The sequence below is a fragment of the Cetorhinus maximus genome, chromosome 24 (assembly GCF_964194155.1).
Source record: "Cetorhinus maximus chromosome 24, sCetMax3.hap1.1, whole genome shotgun sequence".
In the NCBI taxonomy this organism is placed as follows: domain Eukaryota; kingdom Metazoa; phylum Chordata; class Chondrichthyes; order Lamniformes; family Cetorhinidae; genus Cetorhinus; species Cetorhinus maximus.
In genome coordinates this window covers 51,525,635-51,549,456 of record NC_135902.1, presented here as the reverse complement: position 1 = coordinate 51,549,456, position 23,822 = coordinate 51,525,635, and the positions used below count along the sequence as shown (strand labels likewise).

General features: G+C 40.9%; 1 protein-coding gene across 6 annotated transcripts in view; it reads right to left on the bottom strand.

The window, feature by feature from the left end:
• Nucleotides 1–23,822, bottom strand: part of tex2 (testis expressed 2) — a 107,847-nt gene that overhangs the window by 47,417 nt on the left and 36,608 nt on the right. For 4 of the 6 annotated variants that reach the window (XM_078529040.1, XM_078529036.1, XM_078529041.1 and 1 more), the window contains exon 2: nt 10,207–11,854. In XM_078529040.1, the coding sequence (XP_078385166.1) occupies nt 10,207–11,829 (1,623 nt within the window). In that variant the 5' untranslated portion in view covers nt 11,830–11,854. Of the gene's footprint in view, nt 1–10,206; nt 11,855–16,961; nt 17,097–23,822 lie in introns of all 6 variants that reach the window. The other 2 variants (XM_078529038.1, XM_078529037.1) reach the window with 1 other exon arrangement.

The window sequence follows — 23,822 nt, the reverse complement described above, 5'->3', positions numbered from 1 at the left end:
GATTGACAATCTGGATTTAATGTAACATAAGCTAAATTCTGAACAATTAAAGTCTACCATGAATTTTGCCAAGGTCCTAAACTCCAGAATTCCCTCCTGTTAAGGACAGAGATGAGAGAGAACTGAAACCCCAATTCCCTTACTGCCTGTAATCAATGCAATTTATGAACAGGAAGATGTGCGTTTTTCTCAGCCCCGGAGTGTGGGGTCAATTAGAATGACCAACAGCAAGCTTTTGTGGGTTTAAATAAAGAGGATTATTTATTCACACATTCACCCTGAAAGACTAATGGTACATCACTCACGCAAGAAAAATAGTTACAGAGGATAGTGCACTTTACCAATTACGAACAAAGGAGTTCGTAGTTCACATCTTTGACTTGTGTTAGGAAAGAAGCATAAGTTGCAGGCCCAGTGAAGGTCTTTTCACTCCTGATGAGTAGTCTAGGTGGATTATTGCAGGAGTCTCTTGAAGAGTTGGATTGTTCAGCAGGTGACTAAGTTAGTTACTTGTAGTCTTCTTACCAGGGAGTTAAGTTTCTGTACTGGTGCACTGGAAAAGGAACAGGGTGGGCGACTTAAGATATTGCAGTCTCCAGGTTTTAAAAGGCAGAGATAGTGCACTGTCTCCGCAGTTATTTTCAGACTCTCTTGGTTTCTTCCTGGTTCTTTGGATGAGACGATTTGTTATCTGAAGACAGCTTCAATCACATGATCAATATTTCTATGGTTCACACAGAATGATTGAAGCTAGAAGACATTGCTACACAATGGATGATGAATGGCAGCCATTCACACCTACTTACGATTAAATGATATCTGCAACTCTTTTGTAACGTTTCAAATTCAGAGACATGAAGTCTGGACTTGTGTTTTGGGTAAATCCACGGATAATACAAGGTGCGAATTCCACAAATGCTTTCATCTTGGTATGTCCACTCAAGGGGGAGGCACTCCACCCAAGCTATTCAATTAGGAATTTTCTGAAGACTTGAGGGTAGTCGGTGTGCAGAAACTGCAAAAGTCACCTGACCCTTGGAAGTCTTTCAATATTCATTTTTAAGAGGTGGCAGTTCCATAAAATTCTTTACTGAATACAGTCCATGTTTAAATCTATGACTATGACATGACTTTACTAGGCATCAAACTCCCTAAACATCTCCACCTCCCTTTCTCTCCATCCTCCTTCAAGTTGCTCATTAACACTTATCTCTTTGACCAAGCTTTTGGTCATCTGCCCTAAATCTCCTCACATGGTTCAGTGTCAAATTTTAATTGTCAAACGTCTTGGGATGTCTAACTACCTTAAAGGCACTAGTGTATATAATTTCAAATGCCAGGACATGTGCAAAGGATGAGCAGGGCTATCAGCATTTCTGTGGATACACTGGCCTGTGACTAAGCCTTTTACTGCATCCATGGATATATTAACTTTGGACTCGGCCTGCTGTCATATCCAGAGATGTCAACTCTTGCAAATTGATCACTTCTCAATCAAACCCAAGATCACTCACAATCTCGCCTAATTTTCAAATTACTGCATTCCACCTTTGAACTTCTTGGTTTACCTTGTCTCTTTTGTCATGAATGTAGTTGAGTTTACCTGCTGCCCCCACACCCCCAACAGCAATTAGGAAGGGTCGGAGGGCAAAGTTATTTTAAGAGACCTACTAACTTCTTCCATACCCAAATTGGCTGACCACAATCTTAACTTGTAGTTGGCAAGGACACCTGCCTAAAGTTGGTCATGTTTACATGCTGCTAGTGAACTAGCTGATCAAAAGGATCAGGAAGTTGTATTCAAAAATAAAATTGTTCAATGTAGAAAACACAGACAAATTTTTATTGTCCACTCCAAGTTGCCTTGACATGATGGTGGTGGGCCTTTTTGAACCACAGAAGCACTTTTGGTGATGGGGCTTCCAAAATGATATTAGGTAGGGAATTCTAGGTTACTGAATCAATGACAATGAAGGAATATATAGCAATATATGTCCAAGTCAGGATGATGTGTGACTTGCAAGGGTTTGGAGCAAATGCTGCTCCCATGCTCTTGCTGAGTTTTCCTTTGGTGATTGGGGGTTGAATGGCTGGAAGATGCTATCATAGTAAGCTTGGTGAATTATTAAGAGTGCATAATGTAAGAATTCACCAAGGCTCCTTAGACAGCACCTTCCAAACCCACAACCACCACCATCTAGAGGGAAGTTCCCCTCCAAATCACACACCATTCTGACTTGGAAATATTGTCCCTCCTTCACTGTCGCTGGGTCAAAATCCTGGAACTCCCTCCCTAACAGCACTGCGTGTGTGTGTACCTACAGCACATGGACTGCAACGGTTCAAGGCAGCAGCTCACCACCACCTTCTCAAGGGCAACTAGGGGTGGACAATAAATGCTGGCTCAGCCAGCGAAGTCCATATCCCATGAATGAATAAAAAATATGTAGACAGTACATACTAGAACTGAGACACGATGACGATGATGTGAGTATTCCATCACACTCCTAGTTTGAGCCTTATAAATGGGGGAGAAGAGATGTGGGGGTCCAAAGATGGCCACATGTTCAGAATATTTTTGTGGAGAAAGCACCACCCTAACTGATCGAAATTCATGGATGCACAAAGTATGATTGGGCAGAAATAAGTATCCCTTAATTCAATCAATAGCAGTTGAAATGTATTAGCGTACCCACTTAAAGATTTTCTGAGAATCTATACAGCAAATTTTTTAATTGGATCATGGAATGTCAACATCACTGGCAAGACTAGCATTTATTGCCCCTAATTGCCCACAACTGCTACCATCTCAAAGGACAAGGGCAGCACATAGATGGGAACACCCCCACCTGGAAGTTCCCCTCCCAAGTCACTCACCATTCTGGCTTGGAAATATGTCGCCGTTCCTTCACTGTCGCTGGGTCAAAATCTGGAACTCCCTTCCTAACAGCACTGTGGGTATACCTACATCACATGGACTGTAGCAGTTCAAAGCAGCAGCTCACTGCCACCTTCTCAAGAGTAACTAGGGGTGGGCAATAAATGCTGGCCCAGCCAGCGGAGTCCACATCTCGTGAATGAATTTTTAAAAAGCTTTAACGCTGTTAGGCAAATTCAGTTGAATTTGAAATCAACTAGGACAACTTAATTTTTGAAAAATTGACCTAAGTACAATACCTAAATCGACTTGGCTGCAGACGTTAAATCTTTGACATACTAGTACGTTTCCACCTTTCTAGTACTTAGAAGGGGTGAGCTACGATCAGATTAAATAAAAAATAGCTTCATAATTGATTTGGGGTGGGGAAGAATTGGTGTACCAAAAAATGTCACTTTTCTTGACTTGCATAAATTGTCCACTACTGCAAAGAAGAGTGCTGAGAACACAAGCCTGGTACACATGGAACCTTGTATTTTCAGTTAATTTGCTGTTGGTCCACTCCCCATTTCTCAACTTTGACATGACAGTTGCAGCCTTGGCAATCCTGGTGCTGATTTCAGCATCAAGGGACAGATTGCTGATTATTGTTGATCTAAGGTATGCGAAGATGTCGACGACCTCCAGAGTGAGGTTGTCAATGTTGATGGAAGGTGGAGTCTCTATATCCTGGCCCATAACTTTGGTCTTCCCCTGACGCTGATCATCAATCCAAATCCTTGCAGGCCTGGAAGAACCAATCTACAAGCTGTTGCAAGCAAATTTCAGTCTGGGATGCAGGTGTGGCATCATCATCAAACGGTAACTCGAACTAGGATTAAACGCAAAGATGAAAGCAAAATACTGCGGATGCTGAAAATCTGAAATAAAAACAAAATGTTAGAAAAACTCAGCAGGTCTGGCAGCATCTGTGGAGAGAGAAACAGTTAACGTTTCAAGTCCATATGGCTCTTCTTCAGGCCTCTGGCAACTCTGAAGAGTCATATGGACTCAAAACGTTAACTCTGTTTCTCTCTCCACAGATGTTGTCAGACCTGAGTTTTTCCAGCATTTTGTTTTTATTTAGGATAAAATGCACTTAGGTCTTGGTGTGCAGTCTTGCCAAATTGGATAGCTTGCTGTCAGCTCTGGCATGCAGGTAGACACCCTCATTTGGAGTCGCCAAAAGCGGACAATAGCAGCATGGAGAAAAGTATGCCAATAAGGGTTGGCACCAGGACACTACCCTGCTTTACCCCGCTGCTGATCTCTGACATTCTATTGTAACTGACAAAACTGTGTATGTTTGTGGAAAGAAGAAATTTTGCCCAGGAATCCAGGCAGGCAGCCTATTTTCCACAATAGTTCAAAGAGTCCACCTCTGCTGACAAGTTCAACAGCCGTGGAGAGGTCTATGAAAGCAATATAGAGTGATCTGTGCTGTTTGCAGCACTTATCCTATAACTGCCGAAGTGAGAAAATAATGTCAACTGCTAAAAACTAGCTAATACATCAACCCCATTTAATTATCAAAGCTCCAAATTATTGAATGCAACTACGATCCGGCAAGACAGGCAAATAGAATGATATTTTCTTGACAAAGGAGTAAAAGAGGAAACAAGATTTGGCCTTCAAGTTGCATTCCACCAGAGAACATAAGAAATAGGGCCAGGCGTTGGCCATACAGTCCCTCAAGTCTGTTCCACTGTTCAATAAGATCATGAATGATCTACTTAAACTCCACTTTCTCAGCCTATCTCCATATCCTCTTGATTTCCTTAGCGCCCAAGAATCTATCCATCTCAGTCTTGAATATACTCAACTTAGTCACTGGCCTCTGGGGTAGAGAATTCTAGAACAACACTCTGAATGAAAAAAATTCTCCTCTCAATTCTAATGACCCCTTATCCTGAGTCTATGACCTCTGGTTTTAAACTCCCAAGCAAGGGAAAGCAGGGTCTCAGCATCTACCCTGTCAAGCCCTCAAAGAATTTTATATGAACACCTTGCATTCTTCTGAACTCAAATGTAGGCCCATTCTACTTAATATCTCAAAAGAGAGCCCTCTCATCCCAAAGATCAATCTAGTGAAATTATGTTGTACCCTCTCTAATGTAAGTATATCCTTCCTTAGTAAGACCTAAACTGTACGCAGTGCTCCAGGTGTAGTCTCATTAAAGCCCTATATAATTACAGCAACTTCCTTATTCTTATACCATAACTCCCATGTCATAAAGGCTGACATACCATTTGCTTTCCTATTTACTTGTAGAGTGTATTTTATTGGATGAGAGGTTAAACCACCACAGATAAAATCCACAAGATTCTTCCCTGGTATTTACAGGGAACATTGTAGTCACATTTCTCAACTTACTCACACTCCAGGCACCTATAACAGCTCTTATTACTTTGTAGCTCATTCCTACAAGTATTTAGCTACTTTTGAGAAGAACAGATACATAAAGTCAGACTTCCTTGCTCACGTTTTCACTTACACTGCATCACTCATTGCGTGAACAACGTTCGCTTATCCGCATTTGAAATGTCTTAACTCTGCATTGATTCTTTGACAGGTAAACCTTTTGTGCACAGAGTGTGGGATTGGTTAATTTACTATGAGAGAATAGGAATAGACTGAATATCAGGTGGTATGTCTTTTCTCAGAGTACTGAGGATCTGGAATACAATACAAGCTGGTTTGATAGGTGCTGACTCTCCGAATACTATGTGAGGGAACTGAACTAGATACTGCCGAGGATAGAAATCACAGACAACAGATTGTAAGTGTCTTTATAAATCTTTGTAATCCTTGGTTCACGTGACCACTTTGGCTGGTTTCAGTGACCCGAGTAGGGTGATTGGAGAGGAATTTTCCAGGATATATTTTACCCCTTGTTGGCCCTGGGTTTTTCTCGTTTGCACTGACCACGATTTTTGAATGGGTTGGGAACAAAACTGCCAGTGCTGAAAGTCAGAAACAAAAAGCAAAAATATGGAGTATACACAACAGGTCTAACAGCTTCAGTGAAGAGAAACACAGGTCATTGTAGAGTATTGTAACTGCCCAAACCAATGTTGCCCTCGCATGGCTGGGGCATATCCAATTGAGTCCCATTCAAAACACGTTCCTCCTTTGCGATTTCACCGTTTGTGAGGTTTCGCGGGAACATAATCCCCTCTGAACGATGGGACTTTACTTTATATCAATTGTTTTTCAAATGATACTCTTTCACTGGTTAGCTTAATTGGCTAGTTGGCTCACGTGAGATACAGAATAACAGCAACAGTGGAGGTTCAATTCCCGTTCCGTCTGAGGTAGACTTGGGACCTGCATCCTCGTCCTGCTCCCAAGTGGAAGACAATGACAAACCACCACTTTAAAAAAACTCACGGAAACCACTCAGGATGAAGCATCAGCAGACAGCGAGCCAAGGACCTGCCTTCAGGCCGAGCACACATGAATGAATGAATGAGTGGGAAACAAAATTCAAACTTCATATGAAACTGATTTCATATTCATGCAAACGACCCATAAATTGCATGGGGTGTTCTATATATTAAAGACAACACAAAAATGCAAATTGCTAATTTTGTACCTCTAGTTCCGAAATTAAAAGTTAAACAAACCTACTTTATTCAGATCTTTTAGTATTTTAAAGATTTGGAATGTTTCCTCTCAGTCTTCACTAAGGTATTCAGTCTTCAAATAACTTGAGTCATTCTTTTCTTAACCCTTCACAAAGTACCAATATCCTTTAAGTTAGGGTGTCTAAAACTACAGACAGCACTTCAAATGTGGCCTTGTCAATAAAACGCATAAGATTAAAACCATGCATATAATGTGATTCATCTTATCTTTTGTGGAGCAGGGGCCGGGAACTTCAAGTTCCAACAAGCCTCAGGAGTTTCACGCATGCACAGGCCGGGTGCGGATGGTACATGCACAATTCAGCAGTCAAAGAGCTTGCCCACCCTGACAACAGCATGCTTGCATTAAAAAGAGGAAAAAAGAAACTGCACTAAAATGGAGTCATGTGTCCCAGGAGCACAGCACCATAGTTGGGAGAAGTCCTAGGAAGGGAAAGGTCTCGAAAGAGGAGTCCCAGACAGGGGTTAGGGAGAGGTCCTAGTTAAGAAGAAAGAGGAACAGAGAACAAAGTTCCAAGCAGAAAAAAAAGCTGTGGCTGGCAGACTAAGTGGTGAGGGTTCAGGAGAAGCCCTGAATATCTAAGGCAGCAGCAGAAGGTTGGTGACTCTGTGCTAAGGGCCGTCAAGGCAAAAGTGCCCTTTTAGAGCAGTAGCATTCTGCTGGGGGCAGCCGAAGAGCTGAAGCTGTGCTTGTGAGTTGGTGCTGGAATGCAGACTCGAAAATCCAGGGAAACAGAATCTCAGGAGACGAGAATGAAACCCTGCGAGGCGAGCCGAAGTTGGAGTGACTTTTGGAGTGAATTCTAAGATCTTTGAAGGTGAAGACTGGAATCCTTTTTCACAGAGAGGCAGAGTTTCAACGAGACTGGTTGACTCAGTGTTTACTAAATTGCTGAGAAATCCATGGCATCTGTCTTTTTTAAAATCATTATCCATTCACAGGATGTGGGCTTTGCTGGCTGGACCAGCATTTATTGCCCATCCCTAGTTGCCCTTGAGAAGCTGGTGGTGAGCTGCCTTCTTGAGCCGCTGCAGTCCATAAGGTGTAGGTACACCCACAGAGCTGTTAGGAAGGGAGTTCCAGGATTTTGACCCAGCTATTTTGAACGGCAATATATTTCCAAGTCAGGAAAGTGAGTGACTTGGAGGGGATCTTCCAGATGGTGGTATTTCCATCTATCTGCTGCCCTTGTCCTTCTAGATGGTAGAGGTCATGGGTTTGGAAGGTGCTGTCTAAGGAGCCTTAGTGATTCCTGCAGTGCAACTTGTAGGTACACACTGCTGCTACTATGCATCGGTGGCGGAGGGAGTGAATGTTTGTGGATGCGGTGCCAATCAAGCAGGCTGCTTTGACCTGGACCGTGTCAAGCTTCTTGAGTATTGTGGGAGCTGCACTCATCCAGGCAAGCGGGGGAGCATTCCATCACACTCCTGACTTGTGCCTTTGTAGATGTACTATTGCCGGAATACTGTCAGGGCGCATAGCCTTTGCAGTATCCAGTGCCTTCAGCCGTTCTTGATATCACGTGGAGTGAATCGAATTGGCTGAAGACTGGCATCTTTGATGCTGGGGACCTCCGGAGGAGGCCGAGATGGATCATCCACTCCGCACTTCTGGCTGAAGATTGTAGCAAATGCTTCAGCCTTATCTTTTGCACTGATGCCTAGGTCACATCCACCATTTGTTGTGCAGCGTGGTGTTTGACCAGAGTTTGTCTGATAATTCACATGTACCGCATTTTAACCCTGATTAATGTATAAGTTAGATGTCATAAATTGTTTTATCTTCCTGACCTTATATAGTAAAAAGTTTATTTTTGTTTGTTCAAATCCCATGGAATCTTGTAGCTTTATTATCTTCAGCAAGTTCCTTAAATCTTTACTTCAGACAAAATGTTATTGCTCCCTAACATTTGGGGGTCTAGTCCAGGATCATAACATATGTCTCAACTTGCAATTAAGCAATCTCCTTATGATTAACTGTATTAGATTGTATCAATGCAGGCTGAATTGAGGGAAGCCTAATGGCAGGTCATGATTAAAAAGGGACGATACATATCCAAATGTGCCCTAGGCTTTTAAAAACTTATCTACAAATGCAGTAAATCTGTAAAAGGAACATAAACAAGTGGCAGACATTCAGGAGATGACAGCAAAGGTACACAATAGTAAGTTAATGGAAAGAATTGTAATTAAAGATGGGACTGGGAAAAAAAAATAGGCATATTAGGAGAGCATAGGAGGATAAATTTAGAGTGGACATAAAAGCATGTGTTTTGTCTCTGAGCAGTGCCATAGGAGATCAACTACACGTCAGCTGTGACTCAGTAGTGCCACCCTTGCCTCGGAGTCAGACAGTTGAGAGTTCAAGACCCAATACATAAACTTGAGCACATAATCCAGGCTGACGCACACTAATGCAGTTGAGAGCGCTGCACCATCAGTGGTGCCTTCCAAGGTCCCATCTGCCCTCACAGGTAGACATAAAAGATCCCATGGCACTATACAAAGAGAAGGGGACTCATGTGTCCTAAAAGATGATCCACTGAATCAGCCATTATCAGAGTCACAACTTACATCTCATGTTACTGCAATCATGGCAAACTATCCCTGTTCATCCTTCTCAACCTGTCTGCACCCATTGACATGGTTGACCACACCGTCTTCCTCCAATGCCTCTCAGTCTTCCAGGTGGGTGGGACTGGGCTCACCTGGTTCCATTCTTATCTATCCAATCATAACACCACCTGTTTCTCTTCCCTCTCCCACATCATTACCTCTGGGGTCTCCCAAGGATCTATCTTTGGCCCCATCTGTTTCTCATCTACATTCTTCCCACCATGTCATCATCCAAAAGCATATCAGGTTCCACATGTACACAGGCCTCAGCAAGCATTACCTCACCACCACCTCTCAACCTCTCCATTGTCTATAATTTGTCACACATTTGACATCCAGTACTGGATCAGCAGAAATATCCTCCAACTGCACTGTTTTCAGTTGCTTCGCAAATCCCGTTCCGTAGCCACTGACTCTATCGCTGCCTCCCAGAGGTTGAACTGGATCTTTTGCAACTTTGGTGTCATATTTAACGCAATGGTGAATTTCTATCAATATCTTCTCCATCACCAAGATAGCCGCCTGCTTACACACCCATAACACTGCCTGACTGCCCAATCTCATCACCTCTTCTGCTGCTATACATTGTTCCATGTCTTTGTTACCTCTAGATTTGATTGTTCCAATGATCTCCAGATGGTTTCCCATTTTTCACTCTGCATTAACTTGAGTTCATTCAAAACTCTACTGCCCAAATCCTAATTCACACCTAGTCCCACTCACCCATCACTCCTGTGTTCACTGATTTCCATTCAAAATTCAAGAGTTGTTTTTCAGTGTGTATGAAAACTTAAATCCAGCTTGAGTCCACCTCAAAGTGTCAAAATTACATTTCAAAAATAGCCTTACCTTACACTGCAAGCAGTATACCTAAATGAACAGGCATACATTGCACGAAACATTAAAAATGGTGCAAGTCTTTACAACAAAATATTTCATCCTGCAGGCTTTGCATCAGTCATGTAACCTGAAAGTACAATGTTTAAATATATACCAAATTGCAAAGATTAAAGTACTCCTACCTTAAATATTTCTGGTTCTTTTATATCCAAAGGTTCTGTAGTTAGATGTTCAAAATTAATCCTTCTCTGCGACTGTTGATAGTCCCTCGACTTTCTTGGTGCTACCAGCCATACAACACCAATTGCTATCATAAATCCACAGCCAATGCCAAGGAATAGCCCACTTAAATAACTTGGCAGAGGCAGTACTAAGTAGGAATATACAAGCATGGTAAAGAGTAATAAAGTCTTAAATGGAACTTCAAGTGGCTGTACTTCAGATTTGATTTCATCTTGCCCCAATGGCTCACTTTCTCCTTCAAATGCTTCTTCTCCTGTTCGAGGTTCTATAGTTTTAGCCACAATAATCTCCTCCTCAGTTTCTACCTCAATTTCTTCAAGGTACAAGTCACAGTACTCATCTTCTTCTTTGCTAGCAAGTACAGAAAGTGAGCATTTTTCTAGACCTAGCGATGATGCCTTCAAAGAATTTTCCTTTGTGGTCCCCTGCGAACTCTTGGTGTCTCCCTCTTTTGATGGCTCATCCGTGGGTTTGGAACTACTTGTACTTGGAATGAAATCTTTTGTTGAACAGTCCCCATCAGAATCATATTCTTCCTCTTTAATGCTATAGCGGTTGCTGCTTTCCAAATGCCCATTTAAACTAGTGAGAGTGGAAAGTTCTGTCGCACTGGATGATAAAGCCTTATGCCGAAAACTACTGGTTTCATCGCCAATTATCTTGTTTAGAAGTTGAAAAGGTTCATAAATAACTTCTGAAAGTCGTCTTTTAGTGTCTTCAATTCTAGCCTCCACTTCAGTTACTTTAAAAAATGACCTACCTTCTGATGGAGAGGTGATCGGAGAAGAAGGTGCAGTCTTAGAATCCCCTCCAGTGACACGAGGTTGAGTAAACTGTTTGAAGAGATGTAAGTTTATTCGGGAATCAGAGGTCCTAAATGGGACAGATTCAGATTCTTGTTTTGATGTGTCTGTTGACAGAGATTTAACTAGTGTTTTCATTAACTGCCTTGTCCTTAGAGGGGTTGTGGGTTCTTTTGGTTCTACTTCTGTTGAAAGAGATTTTACTAAACTTAAGAATGGCTTTGTGTTAGTCATCGAAGATGAAGGGACAACGGAATGCACAACAGGTTGAGGTGAAGAATCAGATGTAGAAGCTGAAATTGTAGTTGTCACCTCTGAAGACAAACTGGTAGAATCCAATTGCTGGGCTGGTAATGAGAACAATGGCAATGCAGTAGTACTAAGTGATGCAGAAGGTAATATTACTGATGTTTCCAATGGTTCTGAAGAGATAATTGTTGATGCTGAAGGCGAATTGGAAACTGCAGCTGAAGTTGATGTTGCTGACATATTTGATGAGGTAGCAGGCTCTGATAGAAGTTGGTCACCATGTTCACAAGTACTTTCTTTTCCTTTAAGTCCTGGTACAAATCTTTGGTCTTCATGAAGAGTTATGGAGGAATCTTCAAATTCTTCTTCTTCTTCCTCCTCCTCCTCCTTACCAAAGGCAGAAAAGTGTATAGTGATGGTCTCTCTAGAAGTGGAGCGTTGAACCTGCACTTTTGGTGATGACGACATAGAAACTGCTCTTTCTGCATGGCTACTGCTCTGACTTGTCATTGCAGTCTTGAGTAAGTATCACAGTCTAAAAAAACAATAAAAAAATAAATTACAATCTTTTGAAAAAGAAATCCATCTACAAATCACTAAAAAAAACAACTTTGGCTATATATTGCAAAGTTGATTTCTGCCAGTTCTTAGAAAGGTCTAACTCCAGGTTTCACCCTTTAACTCAAATCACTCCGAAACAAAATCAGTATTATTACTGATGAAAAGTATAGCAGCAAGCACAGAAATTGCCACGATGTGTTAGAAACAATTTCAGGCTACATGCCAATTTGTTACAGTTGCAGTGCATTCTGTAATAGGCAACATAAGACAAGAAAGCCTAGGAAGCTCCAAATGCTAAATTTGTAAATAAGCAAAACAGAAAAATTTTGTACAAAATCCTAATTGTTTTCCATTTTCCATTAACTAAGCCATACAATTTATCTTCATACTGAAACCAAGTTGTCAAATGTGTTTCAATTATTATTTTTAAAATGGGTTTGTAATACAGCCTATTTTCCAGGTTCTTGTTGGTTCTTTCTTCCCAAATACCAAACCTACCTAGAAAGTTCAAATTGAAACTTCAAATAAGTAACTTAATTATAGCTTTGATATCTTTATGAAGGAACAAATAGGAAGAGAATTCCATCTGGTTTTCCAACTAGTTCAATGTTGCCATACGGCAAGATCCATCATGTCCTTAACAGGGACTAAATCCCAGAATTGCACAACATTATAGCTACTAGTATGTGTAGTATTGTCAAGTTTGGCTCAGTTGGTACGTCCTTCAATTCAGTCATAAGATTATGTATTCAATTCCCCCTCTAGGACTTCAACAAACAATATTTAAAAACCAGCGAACTCTCGTTCAAGAACTATCAAAAATATATCAACTGGCCATTTGCCTCATTTGATATTTGTAGGATATTGTTGCACCCAAATTGGCTGCCATTTTGACCTACATGATGAACAATGGATGCACTTCAGAAGTAATTAATTGGATGGGATGTCCTTGAAGGATATGATGCAGCGTATAAAAAGCACAATCTTCCTTTACTAATTACTTCAGTGTTCTGTACAAAAATTATTTTTTAGCTACCAGCCAAGAGACAACCTTTAACAGTTCCTTCCCAATTAATCTGTTATTCATTGCATCCTGTTACATATGGACTAGATGTAGTACCAAAGGGGTTCATTGTGGAATGTAAAATTTTATTCAAATAAAGTTAGCAAGGTAACCAGATACCCAACTCACCTAAAAAGGCACGCCAGTATTGGATGGCATGGGCTTTTACAGGCACAAAAACAGGATTGGTGTTATTAAAAGGATAAGAAGGTTCCTTTGGAAAATTATGAAAATATTAAAATCCTGCAGTGTTAAATATAATTTACTCTAATTTTTCTTTCTTCCTTTTCTGAAGGGATTGAGAGTCCTTGCTGAGATATGCTTCCAGTAGCTCACCAAATAATCACTATTAACATAAGCCTTGAAAGCAAGGGTCAACGAGCCACAGAATGGCAAAATAATGATTTGCATGTCCAGTGCTGGCTTCATCCAATTCTTCCAGCAAGAGTTGTTAATAGAGATGAGTGGGAACACTTGACTAGTCAACACTCAAATCCTTAACACAGAATCACAGAACAATTGTTGCCACCCTTTTTTATTGCAACTGCCCTGGCTAGGATCAACTAACTCAGTACGGATTGAGGGTTGAACGTGGTCTAATCTGTATAGAGCAGCTCTCAAATTCACTAAAGCAAAAGGCTCTTGGGAAGGATATTCTTTTCATGCATGGATTTATCTTTGTATCATTTTTAAATTGGACCGAAAGGATAGTTGAAGTACAACAATTCCTTTCTACACAAAGTATCATTCATATTTAACAAGAATTTCTCACTTGGGGGTGAAGCAAGCTACCCTGTTCCAACATTGCTTAAATAATTGCCCTCATTTTAAAGCTATATACCCATTTTTTTCCCTCCACAGTAAGAAGCGACAAATTCATATAAAATGACTGCTTACCAATTATCTGGGCTGATTAAAGGAGGAATGATTTGTAAATTCATTTTGCAAATTAAAGTAGAAATAAATAGAACTCATTAAATTTAAATATAGCACTGCGACACTGCAAATTATCTATATTCTTAAAAAACTGTTGGCAGTGTCAATGAGTCAGTCATTCTCCAATGAAAGGAAGAAATGGGAAACCTGTTCATTCACTTTGAATCATCTGCTAGACACTACACAGAAGTCTCTTGTTCTTGGGAGCATCTGTTCATATAGGTTCACTGCAACAGTTCTTAAATTATTTAATGTTTGCATTATTTACGAAGGAGAAAAAAAGAGGATAAATGTAAAACATGCAAATTATCAAATTTAAATAGGGCAAGCATTTTGGTTGGCACTATTATAAAGATGCAACCCACTTCAAAATGTCTCACTCCATTCTTTCATTAAAAAGGTTTTGAATAAATATTACATTTACTATTAAGCTGGGCTTCTCCTGATGAAGAATGAGCTTGCATATATAGAAGTTCCACAATCAGGAATGAAATAATAAACATATAATTTATTTTTGTGATTTTAGTCAATGGATAAATATTGACCATTCACTAGAAGAATTTCCCTGGTGCAATGGATCTTTTTACACCTAAGGGATAGAATAATGAGGGTCTTGATTTAATGTCTCAGCTAAAAGACAGTACCTCCATCAGTGTAGCAATCCCTCAGTACTGCACTTGAACATCAGTCTAGATTTATGTGCTCATGTCTCCATCGAGGAATTTGAACTCTCAACCTGCTGTCTCAGGAGGCAAGAGTGCATTCACCACACCACAGCTGATGGCAGAATAAGGACCAGAAGCTCACTATTTAAGCACATGAACTTCTCAACTCATTATAGCCATCTATCCAGCCAACCTATTCAGTCTACATTGCTTATTCAAACATTATGGGGAGTTGCTTGTGCTGCAGTCCAGTCAAGAATATTATAGTTGTGGCATTTATATGGCTATTATATTTTGGGGCTTTAGCTTTAAACTTAGGGTAATTTAAGGGGTCATCTGACCGGTTCTGCAGTCTGCCTGACAGTAAGCCTTGGTGGTTTTGATTGTTAGGAAGCAAAGGGCAGCTCAGATTGTTTTATTGAGAAGGTGGTGCAAGATATTTATGCTTAGAGACAATGGCAACAGTATCGGAGTATACCACGAGTAGCCCCGGAGTCTCCAGGAAAGCGTTGTTGATATTGGGTTGTAAACAGCTGTGTTATAAAATATCCACTTAATTCTAAGATGAAAGGGAGTTGGGATCAATGAAAGCTAATTAGCAATTCTACCTAAATACAAGGCTAGTGTGTTTCACACTGCCATGAATGGCCAAGGAAGCCATTTTGAGATCAGGTTTCCTATAAATCCATGAATATCACAGAGACAGCAGTTTTGTCTGATGTAGTCTGCAGCCATCTGACAGGCAGAGAGCAGGAGGCAGAGGGAGCCAATCCTGCACCTGAAGCAGAGAAAATGCTGACTCTATCGTTCACCATGCAGAACGCACACAGGAGCTCATGTTCAGGTTGAAGACCAAGTTCATTTAAAGAAGATTTAAAGGAGGTTGGAAGATTCGCCTAGCTTGGGGCTAGAGAAAAGGAGTCTATTGTGTAAATCTCACAGCGAAAGTCAGTTCTGGGATCAAAAGTCACCAGGCTGGGAAAAAAAGGAAGCAAGCCATCGGGAGCTGAAAATAATTTTAGACTGGTTCCTGGAGGATGAAGTGTCCACTTAAGGGACAGTGTAACATAACTGTAATGGTGAATTTTCTGCCATGCTAAAAGTTAAATGGGGAATCTCTTTTGTGTAGTTTAAAGTACAAGTATCTACAAAAAGGAAATAGTGTTTAGTCGAGAGTGCTTTTTTAGTGATTTGTTACAATAAAAATTTTTAAACTTTTTAGAACTAAGTTTGCACTGAATGCAAGGCTATACAGCAAAGATTCATTAAATTGATCCCTGGAATGAGGGAGTTGTCCTATAATGAGGGGCTGAATAAGTTGAGTTTGTAATCTCTGGAGTTTAGGAGAATGAGAGGTGATCTCATTGAAACCTACAAAATTCTGAAGGAGTTTGATAGGGTGGATGCTGAGAGATTATTTCTGTTGGTCAGGGAATCTAAAACACAGAGGCACAGTCTCAGGATTAGTGGCCAATCATTTAGGACTTAGATGAAGAGACACTTCTTCACTCAAAGAGTTGTGAATCTTAAGAATTCTCTACCCCAGAGGGCTGTGGATGCTCTATCGTTGAATACATTTAAGGCTAGGATAAACAGATTTTTGGTGTCTCAGGGAATTAAAAGATATGCGGAGCGGGTGGGAAAAATGGGAGTTGAAGCCTAAGATCAACCACGATCATATTAAATGGTGGAACAGGCTCAACGGGCTGCGTGGTCTATTCCTGCTCCTATTTCTCAAGCTCTCATATTCAAAGTTATCGGTCTCTATGGAGATCATAACAAGAGTGCTAGCTTATTTTGAAATATAACAATGTTTCAGAAAATGGCACAAAACAGTCCAAGACAACAATATACTGGGTGAAAGCAAAATGCTGTGGATAAATGTTGTTTACCGTCATTTCAGAATCAGTATCTGAAATATTAGTGTTACAGCCAATTTAAAATATCTTTTCAAAGAGAATGACTGAATAATTTAGGAACTTAAAAGTGATTTGCTTTCATTTTTGATTTGAATACAGTCAAAATGTGAAAAACACTGGACAGAATTCAATAATAGCATTAATTAAACGTTACACTGAACCAAGGAAAGAGTTTCAAACTTTCAGTATATTGGAAGGTTAATCTTGTTCTTTGTTAGTGTAACAAGTCAGGTGAAGAAGTTGTGATTTTTTGCATAATACAAAATCAATAAAGCAAAATAGCAACAGTAATTTAAAAAATAAATAAGTTAATTCACAGAGGCAAAACAGGTTATATAGGTAATTTATCTTGGAAGGCAGGCTGAAATAGATAATTTTCTACTTATGGCAATCATGCCCAAGGGAAAACTGGAGCTTGAAAAGACAAAAATTAAACCTTGCATGAATATACAAATATTTATAACATTGGCATTTAGTTGTCTCTGGAATGTTACTCACAATAAGAGGTTGTGGTGGAAGAATTAATCCAGGCTGGTCTTTTGGTTAAAGCTGGTTTATTTTCAAGACTACTCCTCAGTGCTACTAACTTCCTAGTAGCTTCCACACAAAGTGTTCCAGCTGTACCTTTTTATTCTATTTAGATGGAATAATTAATAATCACCTGTTTAACTAGCAATTGGTTTTAACAAGATGATTGCCATATTAACAGATTCCCCTTTTCTTTTTAAATTTAAAACAAAAAAACACTTTTTTTCAAACAAACAGAAGGAAATAACGTCATGTACTTCGACATCTATAATTCCCGAATTTCATTAGACACACACACACACACACACACACACACACACAATTATAAAACAAAACCATATTTTTTTCCATTCCATAACAATAAGACATCCCTCTTCCAACGCATTTAATAATTTCTTAGAGCAGGCACTTCTTTTCGTAAAACAGTCTGATAGTTGGTGACTTGTGTCAACCCATTTTATCTTAGATAAAAGCAAAAAACTGCGGATGCTGGAAATCCAAAACAAAAACAAAAATACCTGGAAAAACTCAGCAGGTCTGGCAGCATCTGTGGAGAGGAGCACAGTTAACGTTTCGAGTCCGAATGACTCTTCAACAGAACTAAGGAAAAATAGAAAAAGGGTGAAATATAAGCTGGTTTAAGCAGGGGTGGGACAAGAAGAGCTGGATAGAGGGCCAGTGATAGGTGGAGATAACCAAAAGATGTCACAGACAAAAGGACAAAGAGGAGACAACACCTCTTTGTCCTTTTGTCTGTGACATCTTCTGGTTATCTCCACCTGGCCCTCTATCCAGCTCTTCTTGTCCCACCCCCACCTCCATCCTAAACCAGCTTATATTTCACCCCTTTTCTATTTTTCCTTAGTTCTGTTGAAGAGTCATGCGGACTCGAAACGTTAACTGTGCTCCTCTCCACAAATGCTGCCAGACTTGCTGAGTTTTTCCAGGTATTTTTGTTTTCATTTTATCTTAGAGTTCTCTTTTCCCTCTAACATCTCTTTTATGCTGGCTAGGTCTATTTGTAGCCTTTTTTCAGTGGCACTTTTCGTAGAATGAACGTTGTCCCAAAGAGACCAGTTATCAACATAACATTCTGTGGGCAAACTTTTCCCACATAGCCAATATACTGACAGAAATATTATATAAGGGGCAAAGTAAACCCCCATATCTAATGCTTCTTTCTACCAAGGCTAGTGTTTCAGCAGCTAAGGTGCTTTTCACGGCCCTTATTATTTTCTTGGCCTCCCAAACCAGTGGGAAACATTTATCATTCTTTCCCACCAAGGATATGATGAACCCTGCTGTGCTAAGAGTACCCATCCGAAAATTGGCATGTGAAGCATCAATAAAAATGACCAACCTCATATCTTCTGGATCATCCAAGGCTGGAAACTTGAGCACACATCTCAGAATTTAATTTTGTTTTTTTTAAGTGTTTTATTTGCTCTCAGAATTTGCTCAACTGTAGCATGTTTCATCATGGTACTCAGTTCCAACATATCATAACTAGCTCCAGGCCTAGTCTGAATGCACAACCAGTTCAACTGCCCAATCAAACTTCTCAACTGTTCCATTTCTTCCTTACTAGCATGATCCTCTTTTTGTGAGGATCTACCACGAGTTATTGGGATATAATTAACATTTTCTAGATAAGATTGTTGATTCAATGTCGCTCCTAACTTGCTCCACTTAATGTCTAAACCTATGCATTTAAAGGCCACAGAAACCTGACTTCCGACCTGGAATTCCTTCTTTATCTTCGATTACCCATTGTTCAATTCTACAGATCCTCCCCACAGGAAATCATCAACATGCACGATAAAGGTTCCAGCTAGTTTCTCCTTATGGTGCCAGTAGAACATCGTGGGGTCTGCCTTTAACTGAATGCAACCTGTTTTCAACAGGACAGACCTCACGGAAAAATACCACACTCTCGATGCATCATTCAACCCATAAACACAGTTATTCAATTTCCATAGCTTTCCTTCTACATCCCCGGCTTCTTTGGGTGGTTTCAAAAAAACTTCCCTTTGAAACTTCTTCCCCTGCAAAAACGCAGCCTTTATATCAATCGATTTGCACTCCCAGGAATAGGATGCCAAAATAGCTAAAAATCTTCAAACTCATTTTCCCTGCAGCAAGCGAGTCCACTCTGACATCCTGATCTCCTAGTCACTGTTCAAAGCCTCGGGCTACTAATCTCACTTTGGCCTTATATGTGCCATCTGGGAGTACCTTTTCTGTACAGATCCATCTGAGAGATAAAGCTGGCTGTCCTCTGTCAGGTATTTCAGAATATACCCCAAATTCCTTCCAACTTTCTAACTCTGTCTGGCTTCCTTTCCAATTTATTAGCAGCTGCTAGAATCACTCTGTCATAAGGACTTCTACTCCTATTGAGATTGCTAGCTTGCTCACTAGTCCTCCTTATTAAGCCAAGGCCTCTACTCACATTCCTCTCCCTTTCTGGACTGCTACTATATGATCATCCTCCCATGCGAACAGAACTCCGTTCACAAGTCCATGATCTTTTTCTAGGATCACGGATAATTTCTGGTCCACTGTCAGAACTCATACTGTGCTTTCTGGGTTTCCACATCTTTACCTCAGTTTGCCAATCGATAGGTCTTGTCTCCTGTCCTTCATCCTGCACATTTAGCCAATGTTTGTATTTACCAGTGGCCTTACCTGCTCTCCCTACGATAGTGGCATCCCTCCACACACTGGTCCCTTCTGGCATGTATGTTACCTTTGTTCCTACTTTGGGTAGTTGCCCTTTTGGAGGAAAAGCGTTGTCCTGTACCTCAGTATTACTTTGTTCAGAGTCAGTCAACCCTGTATCTGCCGTCGTCTGCTCCTCATAACTACCTAGTGTATGTATATGTGCATGCGAAATGCATGGCGCCTCCTTGTGTTCTATGTCCTGTTCAGAACCTGTAAAGGTATAGTCAGTGCCAATTAACCATGAAGAATGTACCCTAACAATCTGATTGCCGTGTTGCACAATTACTACTTTCCCATCACTCCCTATAACCTTGCCAGGTCCCTTCCACTCTTTCTGGCCTTCCTTTTTATAATGTACCATGTCTCCATGTCCAAAATGTATTCCTGATGGTCTTATGCGGTGTCACATGGCCCGCTGAATTTTCTCCGAAACCTCAGCTTTACTGAAAGCTTTTCTGCCCGCATGCAAAGCGTTCAGATGAGCAGAAAAAGTGGAGTTAATGCTAGTCCCTTCTAGGGAAGGGGGGAGCATCTGATAACATCGAAGGCAATTTTGGATTTCTTCCGTACACCAACTGATACAGACTGTACTCCCCAACTATTTGCAAAGAGTTCTTTGTGTGCACTGCCCATGCTAGCGCTTTTTGCAATTTACAGTCTGGTTGATCAGCTAATATTTTATGTAACATGTCATCTATTACCATATGGTTTCTTTCACAAAGACCATTACTAAACAGGCTCTCAGCTGCAATGTGCATAACTATGATGTTTAAATTTTTGCACATATCTCAAAATTCCTCATTGGCGAATTCCCCACCATTATCTGTGACGAACTTCGTTGGTGTTCCTAATCCCGTTCCTACCCATTTCTCTATGACCTTATCGACAATGGTCCTTTCGTCTTTACTATGTATCACAGTGGATAGACTAAATCTGGTTGCCATATCTATGAAGTGTAGTAAAAAAATACCCCTATCCTTGTCCCAAACTTTCAAGTCCATTGCCACTGCATCGTTAAACTCCCTGGCCAGTGGCGGACGCGGTGGTGTCTTGCGATATTAAAGGCAAATTTCACACCGAGCAGTCATTTGTTCAATAAGGTCATCATATCCTTTATCGACCACTCCCGCATCTCGAAGTAGAGTCTTCAGTTTCTGTGGTGCCGGATGTGCAAACTGTCTATGTAATTTCCAAATGGTCATCTCTTTGTCCACCAAATTCTCATTCTCAGCAGTTAACAAAACTTCATGAACTTTTTGATGAGAAATCTCTGGCTTCCTTAGTGGCAAGCAGTAATGGCCTGGCCAGGTAAAATGTAGATCCACATTTTTTCCCAAACACGACTGCTCCATCATTCTTCACATCTAGAGTCATCTGAGCCTTCTTCATCGCAGACCGACTCAACAATAGTGGTATCTCGCTAGAAACCACATCAAAGAAAATGCTTCTGACTATCTACTCTGTCCATGCCACTCATAATTTTGTAAACTTCTATCAAGTCGCCCCTCAATCTCCATCGCTCTAGTGAGAATCCGAGTTTCTCCAACCTCTCCTCATAGCTAATAACCTCCAGACCAGGCAGCATCCTGGTAAACCTCCTCTGCACCCTCTCCAACGCCTCCATATCCTTCTGGTAATGTGGCAACCAGAATTGCACGCAATATTCCAAGTGTGGCCTAACCAAGGTTCTGTACAGCTGCAGCATGACTTCCCAGCTTTTATACTCAATACCCCTGCCAACGAAGGCAAGCATGCCATATGCCTTCCTGACTACCTTATCCACCTGCGTTGCCACTTTGTGACCTGTGGACCTGTACACCCAGATCCCTCTGCCCGTCGATGCACTTAAGGGTTCTGCCATTTACTGTGTAATTCCTGCCTGTATTAGACCTTCCAAAATGCATTACCTCGCATTTGTCCGGATTAAACTCCATCTGTCATTTCTCCACCCAAGTCTCCAACCGATCTATGTCCCATTGTATCCTTTGACAATCCTCTTCATTATCTGCAACTCCTCCAACCTTAGTGTCGTCTGCAAACTTACTAATTAGCCCAGTTACATTTTCCTCCAAATCATTTACGTATACTACAAACAGCAAAGGTCCCAGCACTGATCCCTGCGGAACACTAGTCACAGCTCTCCATTCAGAAAAGCACCCTTCCACTGCTACCCTCTGTCTTCTATGACCAAGCCAATTCTGTATCCATCTTGCCAGCTCACCTCTGATCCCGTGCGACTTTACCTTCTGTACCAGTCTGCCATGAGGGACCTTGTCAAAGGCCTTACTGAAATCCATGTAGATATCATCCACTGTCCTTCCATCGTCGACCATCTTTGTCACTTCCTCTTAAAACTCGATCAAGTTAGTGAGACATGACCTTCCCTTCACAAAACCATGCTGCCTCTCACTAATATGCCCATTTGTTTCCAAATGGTAGTAAATCCTGTCACGAAGAATCTTCTCCAATAATTTCCCTACCACTGACGTAAGGCTCACCGGCCTGTAATTTCCTGGGTTATCCCTGCTACCCTTCATAAACAATGGAACATTCTCCAGTCCTCTGGGACCTCACCGTAGCCAGTGAGGATACAAAGATTTCCGTCAAGGCCCCAGCAATCTCCTCCAATCAGTACTGATAAACAGATTGATCCCTGCTATCTTACAAGGGAGAACTACCCATTTGGAGGATGTTAATGTATTGTCATCTCCGAACCTGAAGCAGGTAGAGTTTTCATACTCCGTGATCTTCCGCGAGTCTTCTCCTCATCGAGAGACTTCAGATAGCAGTCAAGCCAGTCCATGCCTCACACCGTAGAAGTGCAACCACTGTCCAGAACTGCCCAGTTGAAGGAATCTACCATCAAGATACTCATCACTAGATTTAAACTGAGTGATCAATACAATTCCATCATGGCAGTCACCATCATAATTTTCAGTTTCAGATGTATCCATCTCGTGGGTCATTTCAAAAAACACGATTCCTTCGCTGTGGGCAGTTCACTGCGTAATGGTACTGGGAATCACACCGAAAACACCAATTAACCATTCCCTGTGCGTTTTTTTGAGTTTAAACGTCTACAGTCACCATCCCAGACATGCTTTTTGTCCCGACTCTCAAATTGGCTAGGGTTATGACCATTTTCAGACCTCTTGTCATTAACCCCATCTTTGTATTGGAATCTTCATCTCATATTTGGTCGACCGCTAAATGCGGTCACCATTGAATCCTCTATCCTTTGTTTTACAGCATAGCTGTTTGCATTTGCTCAGAAATGTGGCAGGAAACAATTGTTTCCCAGAAATTTTTTTTAGGGCAGCAGCCATTTGATCTGAGAGAGATTCTTTCCCCCGGAACTGAACCCGTTAGTACTAAAAGGCTATCAACATGGGAAATGCGAGTACAGTCCTGTAATTTAAATGCCAATACCGATTCTGGAATTTCAAGTTCAAATCTCTGTAGTCTCCTGTACCATTTATCAAAATCCATGATATATTCTTCCATGGACTGATCATCTGACTTTCTAAACCTATCAAAGATCGTCTAAGCTTCATACTCTTCCAATAACTCAACCTTTTTGCAGAACTTATCCAAAAATTGTATCAGATGGTTTGATCCCTCTTCATGATCCAAATCATTCACTTTCTACTCTGAAAATACTTTACCCTTTATCTTACTTTTGGCTGGTAATGATACCGCCAAAGCCATACTTTGCTTCTTCCGGGGTATAGAAATAGCCCGGGTCCGCATTTCAACTTCAGCCTTCCATTGCTGGTAAGGTTCAGAGTCAGAAAAAATTGGTGGATAGTCAAAGCTTGCGATTTTGCACCGTCCTTCTGCCATTCCGAAACTTAAAATTGTGAGCAACAGTACGCTTAGTTTCCCTCAGAGGACTGTGACAGAAATCTTCATATACAGCAATCAATAAGCAAAGCTTAAAGTTCACCCTCTGCTACCATGTTACTCACAATAAGAGGTTGTGGTGGAAGAATTAATCCAGGCTGGTCTTTTGGTTAAAGCTGGTTTATCAAGAAAACTCCTCAGTGCTACTAACTTCCTAGCAGCTTCCATACAAGGTGTTCCAGCTGTACCTTTTTATTCTATTTA